The 23,215-nt window shown below is 29.9% G+C and overlaps 1 protein-coding gene across 1 annotated transcript; it reads right to left on the bottom strand.

The window, feature by feature from the left end:
• Nucleotides 1–21,213: 21,213 nt before the first annotated feature.
• LOC123266835 lies at nt 21,214–23,208 on the bottom strand. Its single transcript, XM_044731277.1, has 7 exons — nt 23,110–23,208; nt 22,892–23,029; nt 22,521–22,792; nt 22,109–22,380; nt 21,882–22,031; nt 21,614–21,796; nt 21,214–21,498 (listed from the first exon to the last, which is right to left on the bottom strand). The coding sequence occupies exons 4-7, from the start codon at nt 22,203–22,205 to the stop codon at nt 21,290–21,292; spliced, it is 639 nt and encodes a 212-aa protein (XP_044587212.1). The 5' UTR covers nt 22,206–22,380; nt 22,521–22,792; nt 22,892–23,029; nt 23,110–23,208; the 3' UTR covers nt 21,214–21,289.
• Between the last annotated feature and the right edge of the window lie 7 nt (nt 23,209–23,215).

Raw genomic sequence — 23,215 nt, 5'->3', positions numbered from 1 at the left:
TATATCCGGTTGTACTGTAAATATAAAATTATTGAAATTTATTTGTATTTCTGAATACTTTTGAATTGTTTTCTATGAATAAATGCAACTTAATATCCGATCATACTGTGAATAAAAATTTATTAAAATGTACTCGTAATTTTGAATACTTATCAATTATTTTCTATGAATAAATAAGACTTCATATTTGGTTACTTTTTGAATAAAATATTATTGAATTTCATTCGCAATTTCCAATGCCTTCGAATAATTTTTAACAGATAATTAATATTTGATATCCAGTCGTACAGAAAATGAAAAATTATTGACATTCATTCATGATTTTGAAAACTTTCCAATTTTTTTTTATAAATAAATACAACGTGATATGCATTCGTACTGTAAATATAAAATTATTGAAATTTATTTGTATTTTTGAATACTTTTGAATTGTTTTCTGTGAATAAATGCAAACATACATCCGATCACACTGTGAATAAAAATTTATTGAAATGTACTCGTAATTTTGAATACTTTTCAATTATTTTCTATGAATAAATAAGACTTTATATCTGGTTACTTTTTAAATAAAAAATTATTGAATTTCCTTCGCAATTTCCAATGGCTTCGAATAATTTTTAACAGATAATTAATATTTGATATTCGGTCGTACAGTGAATAAAAAATTATTCACATTCATTCGTGATTTTGAAAACTTTCCAATTTTTTTTTATAAATAAATACAACGTGATATGCATTCGTACTGTAAATATAAAATAATTGAAATTTATTTGTATTTTATGTCGAAGTTATGTAAAAAAAAACACTTTTTTCGGATTTCTTTCGTTCTCGATTACAATTTGAAACGATAATTTTTTTTTTTTAAAGTTGAACTTAACGAAAATGAGTTTTGACATTTTAACTGCAAAAAAGATTGCAGGGTATAAGTAATATAGAAAAATCAAGAATGATTAAACTATCACTCATACAGATTTCATATCATATGTTGTACAGTTATAAAGTTAAAAGAATATATCAAATCAATTACTTTGTGTATTCGACCCAGTATTAATGTTATGTATGGGACAATGAAATTTGAAATTAAAGTATGTTGTACGCCACCTGAAGCAGACAGGCAACAGTCAGTAATAAAATATTGACAGTTTATTATGGCAGGCACGCCGTTTTACTATTTAATAAAAAAAAAAAAATGATCTTAAAATTAATAACTAAAAGGAAAAATGCACATTTTATGTTACAAAATAATCAAAATAGAATAGATTAATTTTATGTTTACACTTAAATTTTTAGGTAGATTTCGTTAGAAATCTAACTATTGCATTAGTCCTCATGGTGGAATTTTCACCTGATTTTGCTATCATATGTCATAATTAATCAGAATATCTGCAAAAGTTTTTAACCGATCTTGATGAAACTTGGTACACATATTCTTAGGGTAATTACCTTGAACGAGTTCGAAGATGAGCAAAATCGGTCAATTAGTTTAGAAATGGCGGCCATTTAAAAATTTCAAAATAGTGAAAATTACGTTTTCGGTCACTTCATTGATGTATAACTTTTGATTGAAAAGAGATAGCTAATTTTTGAAAAATTCATGTGATAGCTCATGAAATAGCCTTTAATTTGATGTACATTATTAATATTATTATTGCACTATTTATGATTCATAGTAAAAGTATTTTTAGACAGATTTTGCTCATCTTCGAACTAGTCCATGATAATTATCAAAATAGTAACCACACCATGAAAACTTTTGCAGAACTTCTTTATTGTAATTAATTTAAAAATTTGGTTTTCAACAAATTATAATAGCAAAAATAAAGAGAATTTTACATCAAGTGAAATCTACCTTCTATTTCGGGTGAGGCCGAATGGCATTTTAAGTAATAATTATTATTATGTAGGTACATAATAATATATCAAAAAATTAAAATTCTCAGTTGAGCTGAATACAAAAAGAATATTTTTATTATGTTTTATGATAATTAAAAATAAGAGTTTAATAATTATATATTTTATTATGTCAGAACATAAAATAAATTCACTTAAAAAATTCTTTTTTAAATTAAAAATAAATTCCTTTTTTTTATGTTCTGCAAAGATATTTTGCTCGACAGGCAGAAAGCGTCAACTTTCGGCCCGCTGTGCTAAACGAAGTTGCCGCTTCCTGCCTTCGTTGAGCAAAAAAATAGTATACACTCCTCGGGAAGTAAATAAGAAAGCCTCAGATCAGATGTTTGTTGACCTCGGCTTCGCCTCGGCCAACAATTACATGTGCTCTGAGACATTTCTTACTTTACTTCCCTAGGTGTGTAATATACTATTCCCAATTAAATAGTAAAACTGCGTGCCATAGTTAATTGTTTTAAAAAATTATTAAAAATACAGTCTTTTCATCGTCTAAGTCTTTTTATATCTTGTATAGTTGATAGTAATAACCCTAGCGGTTTTGTAAATGCCGAAAAAATATCGCAATTATACAGTATTAATGCGGTATTTTTTCAGCATTTTTTCGGTTGTTTTGGTCAGTTTTTTTATCGAAAAATTACGGAACATTTACCGTAAAAATGCGATACATTTACGCTGAAAATGCGGCATTTTTACGGTAATAAGGCGGTAAAATGACTGTATTAAAACCATATTTAAAAAATGGTGTCAAATTAAACAACGCTCGGACTAGGATTCGAACCCAGAACCTCCTGAGGACATGTCGGCTACTCTACCATTTGTGCTACGCGGTCTATACCATAGTGTTTTTTTGCTTATTCTATATACATTAAGCCACACCGTCCATCTTACGATAAGCATATTTAAAATTAAATAATATAGTTATATATGTGAAACAATATAACTTTTCGATTTTAGAAAATTTGCAATTTTCTAAGAGAGAAATTAAAAATTGAAATTAAAATTAGAATATATTTACTTAACATATGTATTATTTTATATTAATTATCGCTAAATACCTAATTAAAAAATAATATTCTAAGGTAAAAGCCCCAATAGATGATCACGTACCAGTATATGATCACTCCATGTATTTGTATATCTATATTCACAAATATAGGTATACAAATACATGGAGTGATCATATACTGGTACATGATCATATATTGGGGCTTTTACCTTACATATTTTTTATTCAAAAACAGTATTTGTTTTTGCAAAGTAGCGATGGAGAATAAAAAGCAAAATTTGAAATTTTTCATTTTATTCATTTCTAACATAGAAGTGAACTAAAAATAAAACTAAATCTTTAATAATTGTCCATTATGTCAGAAAATATTCGGCAAAATTACTGTATTATTACGGTAATTATTTGGAATTTTTTGGGTAAAATTTGGGCATTAATGCGGTAATTGTATAGTATATTTTTGGTAACTGTACAGCATAAGTGCAGTATATATACTGGATAACTACAGTATAAAAACTGGCCAAAACAACTATAGTTTAACCACATTATTACCGAATTATAACGGTAAATATACGGCATGAGCATAAATGCCGAAAAATTACGGTATTTTTACGGCATTATCAAAACCGCGAGGGAATCGCAATTATGATAATGAAAATTACAAATTATTAAAAACAATTGACCAAATTGCTTGGTCTGATCTGCCAAAGTCTGCAATGATTGATATAGTAATAATAATAATAATAATAATAAATAATATTTAAAAAAAAAATAAAAAACACGCTTTATACAGAAAACCAAACTAAAAAATCAAAAATATCATTTCGATAATATCTAAGAAAGTACCCCACGCTTTTATTAAAATAAAATACATTTTTTTCTTATTTACACTACTATTCATTTATATTTATTAAAATTTTTCACACTATTCTTAATTCAAACTTATTAACATTTATTTTTTATTTTTTAGTTTGGTTTATTTATAAAAGCGTGTTTTTAAGTTTTTTTAACTCTTATTCATTTTAATCTACTATTAATTCCGTGATTATTATAAGTAACTGTAATAATGACTATTGCCTTGATTATTATGCCGAGCCGAGTGCTCAAATCAGAAAGGTACGCATGCGCAAGACCACGCGCTTGTCCTATCTCTCTTGCTCTCACGCAAAGGATTCGTGAAAAAATAATTTAATTCTGATGATCCTAATTAGGATATTAGAATAATCTTATCAAATTAGTGTATTGTCATCGGTCCTCGATAAGTCTACTAAGTTTAAATGAAATCTGACCGTTTGAAGTGGGTCAAAATCAAGCCCAAAGGAGTCGGTTACAAATAAACATACAAACAAATAAACATACAAGTGAAGCTAATATAAAGCGTGTAAAAATTAATTATTATTGTTATCATTAATGAAAAATACTCTGTTCTCTTCGTCCAAGTCTCTTCTTGCTTAATTCTCTTAACAGGTGTACACTAGGGTGTGTCGTTTTTAAGCGATATTTTTTTTTTACTACTATACCAGAAAATCGGATAGTTTATAGAAAATAAAAAATTACGCCGCTGGGCTAAAGGCTTTAAGTCCAATAGCGGCTTAGCTCATCAGAAAATTCGATTTCCCATTTAAATAACACAGGAAATATTTTTTTTTGTTTAAAGTTGATTTTTTCGTTATGAAAAAAATTTTTTTCTAAAAAATCTTCTTATGGCTTTTGTAGGAAATTAAATTCTCTACAAAAATATCTCTTTGGTCGAAGACTGTAGAAACACTAGATTTGAAGTTATAGCCCGTCAAACGGTAACATTTACAAAAAGACACATTAACTTCCATTTATTTTTCAATTTATTACTCTTACATAAATAATTTAATTTTATTGTACATTTTGGAGCATTAAAATTTTGAATTAAAGTATTGACTCGTTTTAGTACAATAATCTAAGTCAAATTATTATGAATTAGTCGTAATAATTACACAAAATTTTATTTTTTTATTCTTCTTAAAATGTTAAACTTAGTTTCTGCTTGTTAGCATTTGGAAATTTTTTCTGTGCATAGCTACAACTTGCAATAAGTACTGCTTCTTCTCTTCATCAGCAGTTAAGCTTTTATTTTAGGCTTCTATCAGTTTGACCGCCCGTGATAATCTTAATGTATATAGAATAAGCGAAAAGGAAATTTAGTATAGACCGGGTAGCTCAAATGGTAGAGTAGCCGACATGTCTTCGGAAGGTTCTGGGTTCGAGTCCCAGTCCGAGCTATCTGAACTTTTTCTCGCATATTCTATAAACTCTCATTAAGAAGGTCCTTCCTAATTCCTTTCTCATTCTCTTCCTCCCCCAATTATCCTGTTACGTGAATGTTGGAACGCTTCACGTAATAATTATCCGTAACTCCTCTTCTTTCCCGCTTCACAGCATTATTTAATTTTAAGTATATAAAATTATATATGCTGATAGTTTGATAGCCCGTTCCGTAGCATTATTAATAACGTGTAAATTAATAGTATATTACACACCTAGGGAAGTAAAGTAAGAAATGTCTCAGATCACATGTAATTGTCGGCCGAGGCGAAGCCGAGGTTGACAAACATGTGATCTGAGGCTTTCTTATTTACTTCCCGTGGAGTGTATACTATTTTTTTGCTCGACGAAGGCAGAAAGCGGCAACTTTGTTTAGCGCAGTGGGACGAAAGTTGCCACTTTCCGCCCAGAGGGCAAAAAAAAAAATTTTTAGGCAAGTATTGTAACTTTCGTCAGATGTCCACCGATCAGGATGTTAATTTAAAAAATCAGTTGGGAGTTTCAATCATTCAAAAATAATCAACGACTCTTCTGACGCAAAATCATACAATTTTTTGTTTAAGAAGGAATTAATATTAACATTTTTTACATTAATTCGTTTAAAGTTTTTAATTTGACTTTTTTTTCCTGAATCGATTCAATTAAATTTAATTTGATTTCTATACTAACATTATCATCAAATAATGACAAACAAATAAGTTGTTCAGATAGATACCACAAGTGATTGCTGAACTGTTTTGATGCTACTTCTGAAATATTTTTATTTATTTTTGTGTAATTCAGTAAATCTTTCATAAATTCTAAATCCTGTCGAGGAGCTTGAATCGCTGAAAGCGCACAGTACCATATGCTTTTATGTATACTAAAACGATGAAAATACAAGTATGGCGGAGTCCCGAAGCTTCTGTCCGACTAAGTAAAAATTGTTCTTGAAACAGATAAATTTTCAAGGAAAATATTTTTAAGGAAGATAATGTTTGTAATTATAACGATTAATTCATAATAATTTTTTGGCCTCCGGGCGGAAAGTGACAACTTTCGTCCCGCTGCGCTAAACAAAGTTGCCGCTTTCCGCCTTCGTCAGGCAAAAAAATAGTATACAGCCCTTGGAAAGTAAAAAAGAAAAGCTCAGATCACATGTTTGATTACGTGTGATCTGAGGCTTTTCTTATTTTCCTTCCCAAGGGGTGTAATATACTATTGACTTACATTATTGTATTAAAACGTACTCCAAAATGTACAATAACATTAAATTATTCATGTAAGAGTAATAAATTGAAAATAAAATGGAATTTAATGTGTCTTTTTTTAAATGTTATCGTTTGGCGGGCTATATCTTCAAAACTAGTGGTTCTAACGTCTTCAACTAAAGAGATATTTTTGTAGAAAATTTAATTTCCTACAAAAACCATACGAAGATTTTTAGAAAAAAATTTTTTCATAACGAAAAATCCACTTAAAACAAAAAAAATTATTTCCTGTGTTATTTAAATAGGAAATCGAATTTTTTGATGAGCTAAGCCGCTATTGGACTTGGACCCTTTAGCCTAGCGGCATAATTTTTTATTTTCTATAAACTACCAGATTTTCTGGTATAGCGGTAAAAAAAATATAGCCTAAAAATGACATACCCCAGTGTACACACACACTTGCTTTGATTTATACATACCAACTTACATACATATGTACAAAAAAAACACACAAACACGCACACAAATCTACGGCGAGAAAATGCATCTCTTCTTTACTACTGCTATATAATAATTTTACTCATACATCAATCATGAAGTTTTAATTTCGTAAATTGAAAACAATCTTATGTATTTCTTAATGAAAACCTGCATTTAAATGAAGTAAAAATATTCGTAGCAAGAAGAAACTTTTAACATTAAATATATAGTTAATGTGAACGCTTTACACATTAATTATTCAAATGATTTACATATTAAACCATAAATTAATTCTTTAATTTTTTATTTATTTATACAATTTTATTTTTAGTTTTGACAGCGATTAATTTTTATACTGCAGTATGTATTATAATTAACTGCGTATAATTTCAATTTTAATACGAGTGCTGTTTCACGGCGGGGATCGGCAGTGACGATTGTCTGGTAAACAGAAAGCTGAACTCACATTATCAATAGTAGAATGTATATTTATATTTTGAGCATGGGCTGACTTATGTATTCTATTGCATCATATACTGTGATTATTTTTCCATCTAATTAATTAAATACGCATTTTCCATCTACTTTGTTAAATTATGTAGAAATGTAGTAACTCTATTTTTTAATAGTACATAGTTGTATTATTTATTTTTTGGAGACATGCATAATAGAATTAGTTGTCTATTGAACTTTAAGTTTTGGTCTTTCGTATTTGTAATATGAATGGGTTATTGTACTATCATTATCTAATTTAATTTTGAAAGGCCTATGGAGGTAAAAATAGATAAGGTTGTTTAGATGCCAATTTTCTGCGTTCCTCTCCACTACCTTACCAGTTCTGCTTAGATTTATATCCTCAATTTTAATTCCACAATCATCAGGTGGCAGATTTATGAACTTTAACTTGTCTCCGAGCTTCCTTTCAATTCCAGTATTTTTCGCAGACTCTGGGATATTGTACCCTATGCCATAAACTTTTCTTTTTTTTCTCTCTTTAGATTAAGGAAAAAATTTATTGATATTTATTTTTAGGTGATTTTCGAACTTAATGACTAGTTTACATAGGTCTGACAACTCTATTGTTATTTTTTCGCACATTGTTTAAAAAATAATGCTCAAAAAATTTGTATTTTATATTAATATAATTTTTTTTATGTTTAGGCATCACTTACTGAACTTAAGACACAAATTAAAAAACTTCGACATACTATAGAAGAACAAGGAAGACAAATAAAACTTAAAGATAACTTAATCATTGTCATCAAGGCTAAGAAATTGGAAGTGGAGAAGAAAAACGAGGAGTTGATCGAAATAAACAAAAAGTTACAGTCTGAAGTAATTATTCGTACAATAGTAAATTGAAAAATTTATTTATTTATTGGAAGAAATAGAAAATAATTTGAAGTTTTGAACTCGTTTAGATTATTCATAAAATCTTAAATTGAATAATCCATTTATTTGTTGGGAAAATTAGAAAACAATACAATCAATCGAATTTCTTTAAAATCGATTGAATAATTCACAAAATCACAAATTAAATAATATATTAATTTGTTGGAAGAAATAGAAAACAATTCAACTTTTCGAGTTTGTTTAAATTTGTTTGAATTAGTCATAAAATCGTAAATTCAATAATCCGTTTATTTGTTGGGAAAAATAGAAAACAATACAATCAATCGAATTTCTTTAAATTCGATTGAATAATTCATAAAATCACAAATTAAAAATATATTAACTTGTTGGAAGAAATAGAAAACAATTCAATTCTTCGAGTTTTTTTTAATTTGTTTGAATTATTCATAAAATCGTGGAACTGAAAATTCATATTCACTCAGTATTCAAAGTAATTGGAACCATAAAATTTTAATCATTTTTCAATAATTTTCAATTTTACTAGTAAATGTTGAGAAAGATTCAATTTTTTTTGGTTTGAATTGTTTTGAATATTTTTCAATTCGATGCTCGGAATTCAAAACAATTGAAATTAAAGAAGTCTGAATTTTTTTGAATAGTTTCTTATTTGGCTTCTAATTATTGAAAAAAATTCAATTCTCGAATGTCTCAATTTCAGTCAATATTTTTCAATTTTATGTAAAAAATTAAAATCAATTCAAAATTTTTTCAATTGTTTTCAATCAATAATTTTAATCAGGGATTTGATAACTCATGATTTATTCAAATATTTTGATTAATTTTAATAATTAGAAATGAAATTTTTCTAAAATATTTATCTTTACTATAGAAGGATTATTAAGTCATTAAAGAAACAATATTATTTGTAATATATAAAGAAATTCTTGATTCGCAATAATGGAAAATGATTATGAAAAATTATCAGTGGAATCAGTTGATACTGATCAAACAAATAATGGCGATAGTAAGCAAAAATTAATCATTGCAATATTTATAACACTCGTATTATTATCAATAATTTCTTCAGCAGTCGGTATGACTTTAAGATTCGGGTTTGGATTTGATTATGGAGTTTATTTAGTTACCACAGGTGTAATTTTAGCTGTGGTAGCTTCCGGACTTACCTTTTATTCCCCACGTCAACAGCTGAATAGTGAATAATCTAAAATTTAATTGGTTGATTCAACATTTAACAATTTTCACATTAAGGGGGTATTCTAGTCTAGAGGTCTGAATTTCGAGCGTTTTTTGGCAATTAATATAAAAGAAGCAGTTAATATTTTTACTATACAATTTTTTAACATTTGTTTATTGATATTTCAAGAATACAAAAAAATACATTTCAAAAAAAAAATAAATTTTCAAAAAGATATAAGTCCTTGAAGTAGAAAAAAAAAGGCCGTGTCCTCGTGAAAAGGATTTCTCCCTTTGTATCCATCTGAAAAAAAAACAATGCCAAACTATTGATCAGTACAAATGTCATTGTCGCACAAACCAACAAAACTTAAAAAAAAATTTTTTTCACAAAATGGCGGCTGTTTAAAAATAGAAGTCGATTTTTTTACTCATTTTTCAACTTCCTCCAATTTTTTAAAAATATTACAAATTTGGAACTTTCAATTTTTATTGGTTAGTGCAAAAGCGAGATAATTGAAGAATATTCATGCTAAATTTCAAGTAAATCGGCTGATTAGAACCTAAGATATCTGCATCACCGTATCGAAAAAAGTAGTTTCGAGAAAAACGCGCTTAAAGTTTAACGTTCAGTTTCAGGCAGCGTAACCGATAAAATAGTACGTATAACTTACATTCTCTTAATCAGCCATCCCAGCTTCATACATTGGGCCTTCCTCTACTTCATATTGACAGCATTTCTCTCTGTATAACGAGCAGTTCTTTCCTCTTTTGAAGCATCTGAAGCTCGAACCTCAGACCGTTCAATCCTTACTGCGTTGCGCCTAACAGCAAACCCATCGAATTCCAGACCTATTTTTATTCCCATTAGACTCATTATTTGTAAAATAGGATAAAAGCCTTCATTGAAAATGCAAACTGCTAAACAATTAGCAATCTCAATTGTCTGGGACCCGGCATGGATATGTTTGGGTGCAAATGTCCATATTAAAGAGTTAAGTGACTCGTTGTTATTTTGAGTTTCGCTGCCCAAGCAACGTTCTAATAAAGAGTCATCAACACATTCTTTTTTAATAACAACAGGGTTACTTTTGTAAGGATCTATATTAAGAATACCTTTAAAAATCTTTGAGTCGCCATCTCCGATATACTTCACATATTTTACTTCATGCTTTACTTCGGATCTACTAAACATTTCCACCACTGCATCAACTTCCATCTTCTCAGCACTTCCTTGATGATTTATTGCGCAAGAATCTTCGTGTTCGTTATACCAGTCTTCATAAGCACTGATGTCGTCTTTTTTTTTATTCTTCCAATAATTGCACCCTTGGCAAAAACTGGACTTCACGACTGTGTCTATAACTTTCTTACTGTATTTACCTACAAGTGTAGTGACTCCAAAAAGTGAATTGAACCCTCTCTTCTTCCACGTTCCATCGCCGGAAACTGTAAAATGTGTAGGGTCCGCATTCGAATCTGAGGCTGTAATTAATTCATTCTCTTCTTTCACAGCTTTAGAAATTATCAAGTTATAAATAGTTGACGCAGCCAAATGTAAATTATCAAGACAATTATAGTATGTACCAATAGCCAAACCGTGTCCAATATCCATAATACTACAGAATATATTGATACCTTCTCTCCCAACTCCGATGAGCCTCATAGCAGTAACGATCCGACGATTTATTTCAAATGCTTTATTTACAAATGGGCATGACTGAATATAACGTGTATCTTTGCAGCCACATTGTACTCCAATTTTAAATCCTAGTCCTCGTGCAGTTGTCCGAGAAAATGACATTTTTTGCTTACATGTAGCACATATTATCATTAGTGCAAGAGATGAAAAAACAGAACAGAATATTCCAATATACAATAACCAAAATTATAGTCAATGAGAATTTCATCGTCATTTGAACTCTTCAACTTTGCAGCTGATGCACTAGTAAAAGATAAATCTTCTTCCAAAGTATGTTGATTACCGCTGAACTTCCGTTTTCTTGGTTTGCCTGGACGATGAGGACTTTTCCTCGAACCTTTTCTATCCATATTAGAAGAATCAGCAAATATTCACTTTGATTTTAAAAGAATATCACAAGAATGCACGCGTAACTTCTCACATACTTCTTCACAGCTTCGAGGTTTACATGGAATTAACTCAAACTAAAAACAAATTGAGTATAGATTCTTGTCTAATACGTTACAATGACCTTCAGACTATTGATATAGTAAACTAAAAGTATATGACAAGAAAGAAAGAAAGCTATTCATACTCAGGTTGCCCGGACCGCCCGTAGTCTATTGTTGCAGTCGTCCACTCAACCCGATCTAGTTGCCACGACACTAAAACGGCTGTAACTTTGAAAATAATTTGAATTTTGAAAAATCCTTTCAAGGAGATATTTTTGAATATCTAAACTATCGAATTATGAAAAAAAAAATTTTTTCATTTTTTTCAAAATTTTAGACTAGAATACCCCCTTCCCGACTAGAAATTGTAGTGAGGAATGCCGAAGAATTAGTGAGGGGCAAGTTTGGCTTGCCTAACTTAACAAATAATTTAATTATCTATCGAAAAGCGAAGCGTTTTTTTTCGAAATTTTATCACATACATGAGAAAAACACGTTTGAAAATCAACTATCAACCGCTCTTAAATCAAGTAAATTTTTTTTTCTGTATACAAATACACCAGCAGATTCACGAAACTTTTATTTTCTGGTGCAAATTAATAAATTTTATTTTTTTCTATTTAAACTGGTGCTAAAAATCTGAAGAGGTGCAAAAACATCTATACATAGAACCATCTGATGAATGAAAAAATTTTTTTTCATTTTTTCTCTTTGTATAGAAGGGATATTTTTCTTCTTAACTTCACATATAACTATTAATATATCTTCACCTTAATCGTTAGTTATAACAATAAAGATACATAATTATGACCTTCAGTAGTGTAAAATTAATTAAAAATATTAAAAGAAATACCTATGAAAATGATAGTGAATGCGAAACCCTTAAAAAAACAAGGAGGCTTAAAATAATTTTATCAGTTTCATTGCTAATTTCAACTACGATTATATTGACTTATTGGTTTTCATTCAATACTTTAGTATGTTTCGTAATAATTCCTGGTGTAGTATTCAGTATCATCAATAAATTAATAGAATGGGCATTCTTCACGTAAACATTACATTTTAAAATACATAACAAATTATAATGTTACCATAGATAGTAAAGAATGACTAGAAAATTTCGATAAAAAATTATTTTTACAAAATTAGTCACTTTATTTAGATGAAAGGTACTTCCAATTTTCTTTCACTTAACAATAATAGAAGATTTTAATTGAATATCGATAAATTTTCTTGCGATACCTTTTAAAATGAGCGACTTAAATTACCAGCAAAAAATTAGAGAATTCAATAACGATATAAGGAAATTAAAAATATCAGATGTTAAGAACTTCAAGTTGAAACTTTCAATGCTTTGCTTATCATTGATATGCATTATTCTATTTTCGGTAGCAAATTCTTTGCTAGAATTCTTTTTATCAATTTTTACGATTCCATATAACTTTTTATGTGAAGTAAACTCAAAAATCGGCCACTCACTACTTAAATGACCCTTTTTAAAAATAATTTGCCAGAGTAACCATTGTACAATAGTTTAAATAAATCACAATTACGAATTATAGAAATAATTGAAGCATTAAATTTTTAACTTCCCGCTAAGAAAATTGAAAATTTTCAAAAATCGGGAAGTTATTGGTTTTACCCCGTTTTTCGAAAATCGAGTTTTCATCAGATCTCGACGTTTTGAGGTCCTAGGAAGCTTCCCTGACTATTCCCGCGAGGGTGTCACTATGTCTGTATGTATGTATGTATGTATGTATGTGTGTATGTGTGTGTGTTTTTTTTCCTCTCTCCTTTAGGGGGGGGGGGAATCCTTTTTGCGGATTCCAGGCATAGCTGTTTGGCCTGGATATGTGACGACTCGACGCTAACGCCCCTACTCACTAAACCCTAAACCCCTTTTCTTCTTTCCTCTAATCCCTCATGGGAACCGCCGTTAGGCATTACTTCGTGAGGGGAGGAACTAGCTACTGCTCTTCCTTCTGGTGGCTAAGGTGTTAACTTCCTTCCTTCTATCTTCTGATATTTGCTCTTCTTCTTTCGGTGGAACGCAAGTATTTGAGGACTTCTGTTGCAAACGTGTTGGTAGCGTTCCAGGCAGCTTCTGATGACAACATTGCTTCCACTAGTGAATCTGGTTGCATTCTCTGGTTCAGGATCTTCCCCAACTTTTCACGCTGTTGATTGAAACGAGGACATACAAAGAAGACGTGCTCCGCATCTTCAGCAACTCCTGGGCAGGACGGGCACTCCGAAGAGTCATCGTGCTTAAAGCGGTGTAGATACTCTCGAAAACATCCGTGTCCCGACAGCATCTGCATAAGATAGTAATTGACCTCGCCGTGATTCTGGTTAAGCCAAATGTCGATCCGAGGTATGAGGCGGTGCGTCCACCTAGCCTTCTCTGCAGCATCCCATTGTAGTTGCCATCGGCCTATGCTGTTCTGCCGTTCTTCAATTCTAAGTTCTTCAGGGCTCAGTGCAGCTGACCTTTTTCGTTGGTAAAGGGCTCGTCTTTCCTCTGCTAGAACTCTAAGAGGTAGGGTTCCAGCAATGACGCACACTGCTTCTTCTGATATAGTGCGGAAGGCACTAGTTACTCGTAGAGCACTCAGTCAATATACTGGTTTTCTCCATGATTCCTGGGTTTTCAGTGCATCAGCCCAAATGGCTATTCCGTAAGTGAGCACTGATGTGACTATAGTAGCCTCCTGCTCTGCATTGGGCCTCCGATGTTGGGCATCAGCCGTGCGAGACTAGCCCTCACTACTGACGCTTTGGCACTGACGTGTTCCACCTGCTGCTTGAAGTTGAGTCGGGCATCCAGCATCACTCCCAGATAACGGATAAATGGTTGTGATGTGATTTCTTGTTCTCCGACTCTCAACTTGATAGTTTCTACCGTTTTTCTACTGGTGATGAGCACTGCCTCGGTTTTATGCTTGGCTAGTTGCAAGTTCATCATGTCCATCCACAAATTGACTCGTCTGAATGTAATATCAAATGCCATTTCTATCTCTTCGAGGTGCTTTGCGACGATCACGACAGCTACGTCATCCGCATATGCTACAAGTTTGACTCCCGTAGGCAATGCTATTCTCAGAAGGCCATCATACATGATGTTCCATAGCAGAGGACCTAAGACTGATCCCTGTGGCACTCCTCCGGTGATTTCGTACACTTCCGTACCGTTCTTCGTGTCATATTTCAGGACCCTCTTCGTGAAGTAGCTCGCTACCATTCTGCGAAGGTATCTTGGTACGTTTTTTTCTTCTAGAGCCCGCATAACGCAGTCCCAGTTAGCGGAGTTGAAGGCATTCTTGATGTCCAAAGCAGCCACCAAGCAGTATTTCTTTTTTCCACCCTTCCATCTCGTTCCGGCGATTGCATCCTTGGCTATATCAACAACCAATTTGATCACATCCAGAGTTGACCGTCCTTTTCGGAAACCAAACTGGTTCTCTGCCAGGAGTGGATCGACTACAGCCTCTATTTTCTGATGAATTATGTGCTCGAATATCTTGCCAGCCGTGTATAACATGCAGAGTGGTCGGTAGGATGACGGTTCTTCCGGCGGCTTTTTCCCCTTTGGAAGTAGCACTAGCCGTTGTTGTTTCTACTTCTGGGGAAAAGTCCCTTCCTTCAGGCATGTATCGTAAACTTCCAGGAATAATGTCGGTGCTGCCCTAAGGATTGATTTCAAGGCAATATTAGTTCCGGACACTCCCAGTGAGTTACAACAGGGAACGATCGTCTTGTTAGGTCAGTTAGTGTGACCAACCCATTATATAGGGGAGTTTTGTCCACGGGAGCGTATTTTATTTAGCTCCTACCCTCTGTACCTCATCAACTAAGAGACTTAACGTCATCCAAGTACAACGAGCGTTCTCCCATCCGCTACGGGGAGACGCGCCTGGTAGCAGTTTCTCCTCTGCCGCAGATGTGTGTGTGTGTAAGTATGTAAAACTCTTATAACTTTTGAACGGTTAAACCGATTCCATCGCGGTTGGTGCCATTCGAAAGGGATTGGCCAAACTTAGATTTTGAATACAATTTGGACTGATTCGGACCGATTGATTTCGAAAAATCTAAAAAAAAACTGTAAAAAAAATTTTTTTCAAAAGTGATTTTTCAGGCATAACTTTTAAACGGCTTTATCAATCAACTCCTAAAACTAATCAACTTTTAATATAAAAAAAACCACGTCGATTGCCGCTAATCGGGTCAAAATCGGTTGATTCGTTCGAGAGATATCGTGCAGAAAAGAAAACCCAAAAAAGTGTTTTTTCGGAATTACTCCGAAATTTCTAGTTTGACAAATTGAAACTTAGAAATTAATGAGGCTTAAAAAACTGCGTAGAATGCCGCCAACCGCGTAAAAATCGGTTCATTCATTCAAAAGTTATTGCGGTTTGAAAATTAAAAAAATAGTGTTCTATAAAACTTTTATCAGACTTTTGAGCTCAAAGAGCTCAAAAGCATAGAAAAGGTATCTTTTTGAGCTTGGAGAGCTCAAAACAACACACAGATTGTATTTTTGAGCTCGAAGAGCTCAAAAACTTCGTAGGTGCAATTTTAAGCGCCCAGGTATTAACGGAATTAGCGAGAAGTTGTAGGGATGGCCTTTAGGGTTAACCGTTTTCCTAATTTTTTTTTATTCCTTTTATTAGAACGAACTAATAATTGGAAATTTTTGATACTGTTTATCAATAAAAATTATTCAATATCAGTTTTTTCCTTCTGGTCAGAGTTAAATAATTAAAACAATGGATTCAAAGCAACATGAATGATACATCGTCACATGAAAATGATCATCATGACAAGCATCATAAAAAAATGGCAAAAGTTCACCACCGTAAATTTATACAAAGTGGTATCCCTGATAAAAAAAACGTATTAAGACAAAGAAAAAAATATTGAAAAGTATTGGTCTTCTAGTCAATCCAATACTTTTCAATACTTTTTTCTTTGTCTCAATACTTTTTTTTATTCAGGGATGCTTACTATAATCATAATTGTTTTGATAGTTGCTTGGGTTTTCGGCTATCTCAACATACTGATGTAAATAGTAGTTGTGTGTTTGGCTTTATGGGTATTTAAAAAATTGATACTTAACAGATACATGTAATGTATGTTCTACCGAAAAAAATATGTAATTATATATTTTAAATATGAAATTTCTTCTTTAAAATTTACTACCTTACTTACCAAAAAGGGAGTTCCATTAATTTATAATGAATCACGATAAAAAATTTCAATAAAAAGAAATAAATAATTTGTTTGAATTACGCTATTTATTAGTCAGTCATAAGAGATCTTATATACCTTCAATAAATAATAATAAAATCGTATAATTACGAAAATGAATATGAACCCATTAAGTCTTAATGCTAGCAACGCGACTACTCCCATAAGAAATACAAATTCAGAAGATGACTCAAATTCATCTAGAATCTCCAGAGAGAAATTTTATACGATAATTCAAATATTGGGTTTAGTATTATTATTAATCATGTTTATAACAAGCATTATTTGTTACTTTAAAGGTTATCGTCATGCGACCATGTCTTATTATTTGGCCATAGTATGTATCATTATTTATTTAGTCTTCTCGACAGTGAATTATTTGTTCTTACGTTCTATTTATGTATTTAAGTAATAAGACTCTGAAAACAAAGCACCCGAGAAAAAATATGTCTGTTAATTATATATAAGCATACATAGTTATATATACTTATATATAATTATATATGGGACTATATACAATCTTGCATGGCTGTATATTGCTCCATATATAGTCATATATAATTATATATAACCTCATATACAATTCCATGTATAATCATGTATGATTATATATAATTATGTATGATCATATATAATTGTACTAGCTGTTACTCGCACGCTACGCTGGGCGCTTTATAAAATTGCATTTTTAGATCTAGACTTGAAATTTAATTAGAGTATTTTTTTTACTTGCACAGATTCCCAATTCTATCGAATTGACATGCACCTTTTATCATGCAATCATTATAACATTCCCGTGTCTTTCTTACAAAAATGAATAATAATTAATATGAAAAAAAAAATTTTTAATGAGCTTTGAAAGTTTCAGTTAAAGAAATTGCAGGTCTCATAAGTGAAGAAATCTGTCTAGAGTATAAACATAACCAATAGAATTAAAAAATTTATTTTAAACAAATGACAATCGAATAGAATAAATTTAGTTACAATAAAAATTCATTATTTATAATTCACAAAAATATAGGTTCCGAATAAGTAATCACCACCATATCATATACTAAAACCTTCTCCGAAACACTCTGCATCTTATGGTATAAGTATTATTGCGATCGGTTCAGTAGTTTTCACAGTATAACCGAACAAAAAAACCGGCTCTCCATTTATTAGTATAGATATAATTATATATGTGATTCCATATATAATCATGTATGATTATATATAATTCTATATACTTATATATAATTGTATATGGAACTATATACAATCCTGCATGGTTGTATATTGCTCCATATATAGTCATATATAATTATATATGATAATATATAACTCATATACAATTCCATATATAATCATATATGATTATATACAACTATATATAATTATATAGAAACATTTTTTCTCGGGCATACAAAGAATTTTACACAATTTAATGATTAATTATTTTTTGCATACCGAATAAGCGATCCATACCTTGACTTTTAGCACTACACTTAATATTCGACGGTTAATTGTAGAAGACAAGTTATGGATTTTTTTAAAAACTGTAATTCCTGTTTATTGACGAAACATCAATAATTTTTTTCATGCCTATACAAATGGAATTAAGAAAAAAACATTATTTTAGTAATTTATTTATTAAAAAAATCAAAAAAATCAATGATTCTGAACTCAGCAGACATCTGATAATTTTTTTTATTTTTATTACAAGTCCATTATAAAAAAAATGTTAATATTTTTAAAAAATTTGCACTTGTAATTTTTTTAATCTCTAAACGGGGAATTTTTTAAATTATATTTTTTCATAATAAATTAATTGTTATAGAAATTCAAAAAAATGACAGATTTCAATATCATGAAAATCATCAGATTTCAGTTAATTTAATATTGTGTTTTTTGTTTTTTTTTTTTTTCGTTTTTCTTCATTTATTTATCTTCTGCTTTGGTTGTTTTGTTAAAAAAACTACGTATGCGTTTGAATGAATGCCTGTAAATTTATGATACTGAAATTAAGAGATCTGATAATTTATAAAATTTTTTTAACAATTTAATTGTAGCAAGAAAAATTTATTAAAAAAATTTCATCTATAGAAATTCTGAAAAATTATAAATTCAATTTTTTTTAAATGATTTTCTTGACCTAGTTTACTTTTCTAAACAAAAATCAAAAAATTGTTAAGTGTCTGCTAATTTCAGTGTCGTATAATTTTAAAAACAATTTTTATTATTCTATAACTATAATATATCATGTAATTTTAATAATTTACCAATGTTTTTTTTTTTTACTTCAACTTGATCGTAGAAAAAAATTCTTCTATTTTTAAAATCAAACATGTACTCTGAGCATTTTCTACAAAAAAAAAATCAATTTTTTTATTCGACTGTATATCCTTTGGCTGGATCTCGTTTCGTATAAACGAATTTTTTCCGAATGGTCATTTCACAGAAAAGACAAAATCCACATCGTCAGCAACCGAAAATTTTTATATCCTCTTCGTAATAATCCGAAATTACAACTCCCGAATTGGACTCTATCCGAAAATTTGCTCCAATGATGAAAAAAAAACTTTATTATCGATCCACAAGTTTATGCAGGCAATAATGTAAATTTCAAACGATAATGAATAAAATTTTTAAATTGTATAACTTAAATCAAAATGATCCACGAGTAATTGTATGTTAATTTAATTATAATGAAGACATATTCGAATTAATTTACTTGAAAATATATAAGATAAAAGTCCCAATTATTGACACTATTAGAAACAAAGTTATGATATCATTTTTTTTAGGCAATCAAATATCAATATCGTTGAATTTTGTTTGTGGTAATGTCTCAAGTAATGTTTTATTAATCAATTTCTTTTTTTTTAATTATAATCACTGATATTTACTAATTAATTTAAAATAATTAAATAGATTATCCGGATACACCAATTATTGGCAGGTTAAAAAACTGATTGATCTAATTATTGACATACTTTCACCCCAATTATAGACACCTATACTAAGAATTCCTAGAATCATCTGCTTATTCTTATTTATCCAAACTTATTATTATGTAATCAATTTTATTGAAGTTTATTAATAATAATTTCCATAAATTATTAATTACTTTTAAAAATATAAAAATTTATTTAAAAATAATTTATTTAACAGCCGAGACCAGTGATTGCAGTTTCAATCGGCTTAGCGAAACGAATGGAAATTTTGAAAAAACGTTTTTAGAGATAATAGATATTTTGATAAACTATTTCACCACAAAGCATTTTTTTCAAAAATTTCATTCGTTTCGTGAAACCAATGGAAACTGCAATTGCTCTGCTGTTGGAAGTGCGACAGAGATAGTTCCGTTGAGCTCCGTGAGAGCAAAGCGAGAAAAAGATGGTCTCGCCTGTTAATCAGAAGAGTTCAAACTCTTACAGTTTATTTTTTAGATTAAAGTCAAAAAAAGGCGTGATGCGCTGTCAAATGGCTGTCAATATGAGATTCAACTCAAAAATTATCAACTAGTTATTGACACCCATTATTAAAAATGCTTTTCTAATCAAAGTTGTTAAGAAAATAAACGTCCGTAAGCTGGTTTGATGAACTGGTGGTAACTTTATTTTTTTTTTTTAATAATTAATATTTAATATTTTGAACTGACAGTTATTTTTTTAAATTTTTTAATTAATTAAAATTTAATAAAAATTTATATGACAGTTATTCTTATTACAGATGATTAAATATATTTAAAAATAATTTAGGGTGTCAATATTTAGACCCCTGTCAATAATTGGGGCTTTAACCTTAGCCCATCATTTTGAAAATATTACCAGATCAATTGTTAGTAGTTACCAGATCAATTGTTAGTAGTGTAAAGATTGTTTCATCGAATGGATACATAAATATATGAGAATTTTTTTTTAATATTGTAATTTTTTAACTTATATTTTTTAATATATGCGAAGAATATAAAAACCGTTTATGGAGTGATCAATGCCCAACAGGAAATTCGCATATCATGGATATTTTTATTTTATTATTTTACTATAATTCGAGTCCGTTAATTACATTATAATTTAACGTCATTATAAAATCAATAACTGATGTGAAAGTATTAAATATTAATAATAGTTTTAAACCATTTTATTCTATAATCTTAAAAACATAAATAAATTAAATAAGTAAATCATTGTTTAATTTCTTATTTGTTTAAGATCATATTGTTAAAAATTTGAATTGTTATTATTAAAATTGTAGTTATAATTAAAAAAGAAAAAATGTTATCAACAATAATAATTGTCATTATAATATCATAAAACTTATTATAATTATACTAATACGAATCATAAAAATAAAATTTAAATAATATTAATGATAAAAACAATAATAATATTAATGATAAATATTAAGTATATAATGTTTTGAGTATTTTTAATGTATTAAACTTAATTAATCGTGAAAATTATGAAGGCTGTTGGAACTGTTAGATAATCCTATCCTAAACACTCAACTCAAATTCCATGAACCCTTCAGCCCGAAGGTTACAATGCGGGCATTGTATTTTTGTTGTAGTGGAAAGGTTGTCCGTTTTCCCTCTAATCACTGCTACGGCACACCTTCGACAGTTCAATCCGTGGTTACAGGTCGTCCACATGATATTTGTGGGCTTCTCGTAACAAATCTCACAGTTGAGATTGTACCCATCACCTGTGTGACAGGAAAATTACTTTAAGAACAATTTGTTCATTACTTTCAGCTAGTGTATTTTTTATCTATATTTGAGGGATAAAATATTTACAAGGTATAAAAAAATTTCTATTACCTTCAGTGTCGTTTGGTAAGAAAACACGCTCTGTTCTAGCTATTAAAGTGTTGCATGTGGAGCAAACGTTATTTTCTCTCGTAATACAATTATTGCAAGACTCAATGTGTTTGCATGGCAAATTTATTGTTGTGACGATTGCAACATTATATCTCCTGCATCGAGCATTATATATGTCATTACCTAAAATATTAAACCATAATAATATAAATATATCTTAATAATAATAATAATAATAATAAATAATTTTGCGTTAACTAATTCTTACCATCAATGACTTCGGCATTAACATCAGCTGGTTGAAGTACATCAATGACTCGTTGCATTTCATTTACAACAGCTTCGCTTCTCTGGACATCGTCGTCATCATTTCCCACATTATTTTCAAAAACAAATGAAGCGTCTGGTAATTCGGCAACTAAAAATTTTTGTACAGTTATGCAAATAATAATAATAATAATAATAATTGACTTTTTCTAAAAAAATTTTACTTACAGAAGGCGTCTATACGATCACTCATATCTGTCAATTCCTTCTCTAATAAATATTTATCAAAAAAGAAATCATTATAGTAGTCGTGCATCACTACCATCGCTCGTTCTAAAAACTCCGATGCTTCAATTCGGTGTTCCGATAGCAGTCAAAATAATTTCTGTTGTTGATCGAACAATTAACACGAGGAGTGAAATTAATTTTAAAATTATCTGGCGAATCCCGAAACTTCCTACAATCCTTGACATGCTTTGCCAAATTTTTACCAATCGACTCTGGAAAAAACAATTTTACAAAAACGTTCAAAAACGTTCATTATGTTAAAAAGTTTAATTTAATAGTAAATAAATTTATTATACCAATAAATTTTCAAAAACTTGGATTTTCGGATTTTAAGCTGTTTTTTAATACTCACAAATGTATTTCTGGAACGTCATTTATGGTCCGTATTTCCTCAAAAATACTATATTTTGAGGGAAGAAGATCTTTTTTCCATTTCTGCTCATAGTATGTAATGAACTCTTTAAAGCTTTCGGCACCGTCGTCGGGTAAATTTTCACCAATTTTTTTCAACTCGCCGTCAATGAGGTAGAACGGCAATAATGTTAAGGTCATTATTTTTCGAAGAAATTGATTCATTTCAGGGTTATTTTCATCAATAATTCCATGAGCACCTGTGTGCAAAACCTTCAAAATATATAAATAACATTTTATTTATAATAGTTTATTTTTGGCTTCAGCTTATTATTTAAATAATAAAAATTAAAAAATTTGTTGGTCACTTACTTTACAGATACTATCAAACGAAACTTTTTTTTCATGTACCCGGTGAAATTCCATATCCACATGGTCTTGAAGATCTTTAAAACAATCTGAATAGATTTCTTTGAAATGCATGGCGTGGCCTTATATTATTGGGAATGCCTGCAACAAGAAATATTTTAATTTAAAGAAAAAAGACAGTAAATTTCAATTTGATTCTTATTTAATTTATAAGTACTTACATATTCATTCATTTCTCCTAAAACGATAGTTAAAAATTTTGCTTGTTGAATAGGTGTCAATAATTGGGGTGAAAGTATGTCAATAATTAGATCAATCAGTTTTTTA

Source organism: Cotesia glomerata, linkage group LG6 (genome assembly GCF_020080835.1).
Source record: "Cotesia glomerata isolate CgM1 linkage group LG6, MPM_Cglom_v2.3, whole genome shotgun sequence".
NCBI classification, from domain to species: domain Eukaryota; kingdom Metazoa; phylum Arthropoda; class Insecta; order Hymenoptera; family Braconidae; genus Cotesia; species Cotesia glomerata.
Note: the sequence above shows the minus strand (reverse complement) of the source record. Positions and strands in the feature narration are given on the sequence as shown.

What these genes read in the sequence shown, in the direction of transcription:
- LOC123266835 (XM_044731277.1), bottom strand. Translation starts at nt 22,205, where the DNA reads ATGGTAGTGATGCACGACTACTATAATGATTTCTTTTTTGATAAATAT. An exon ending in TGATCGTATAGACGCCTTCT is followed by an intron (nt 22,032 to 22,108) that starts GTAAGTAAAATT and finishes AAAAATTTTTAG; the next exon opens with TTGCCGAATTACCAGACGCT. An exon ending in TAATGCCGAAGTCATTGATG is followed by an intron (nt 21,797 to 21,881) that starts GTAAGAATTAGT and finishes TTAATATTTTAG; the next exon opens with GTAATGACATATATAATGCT.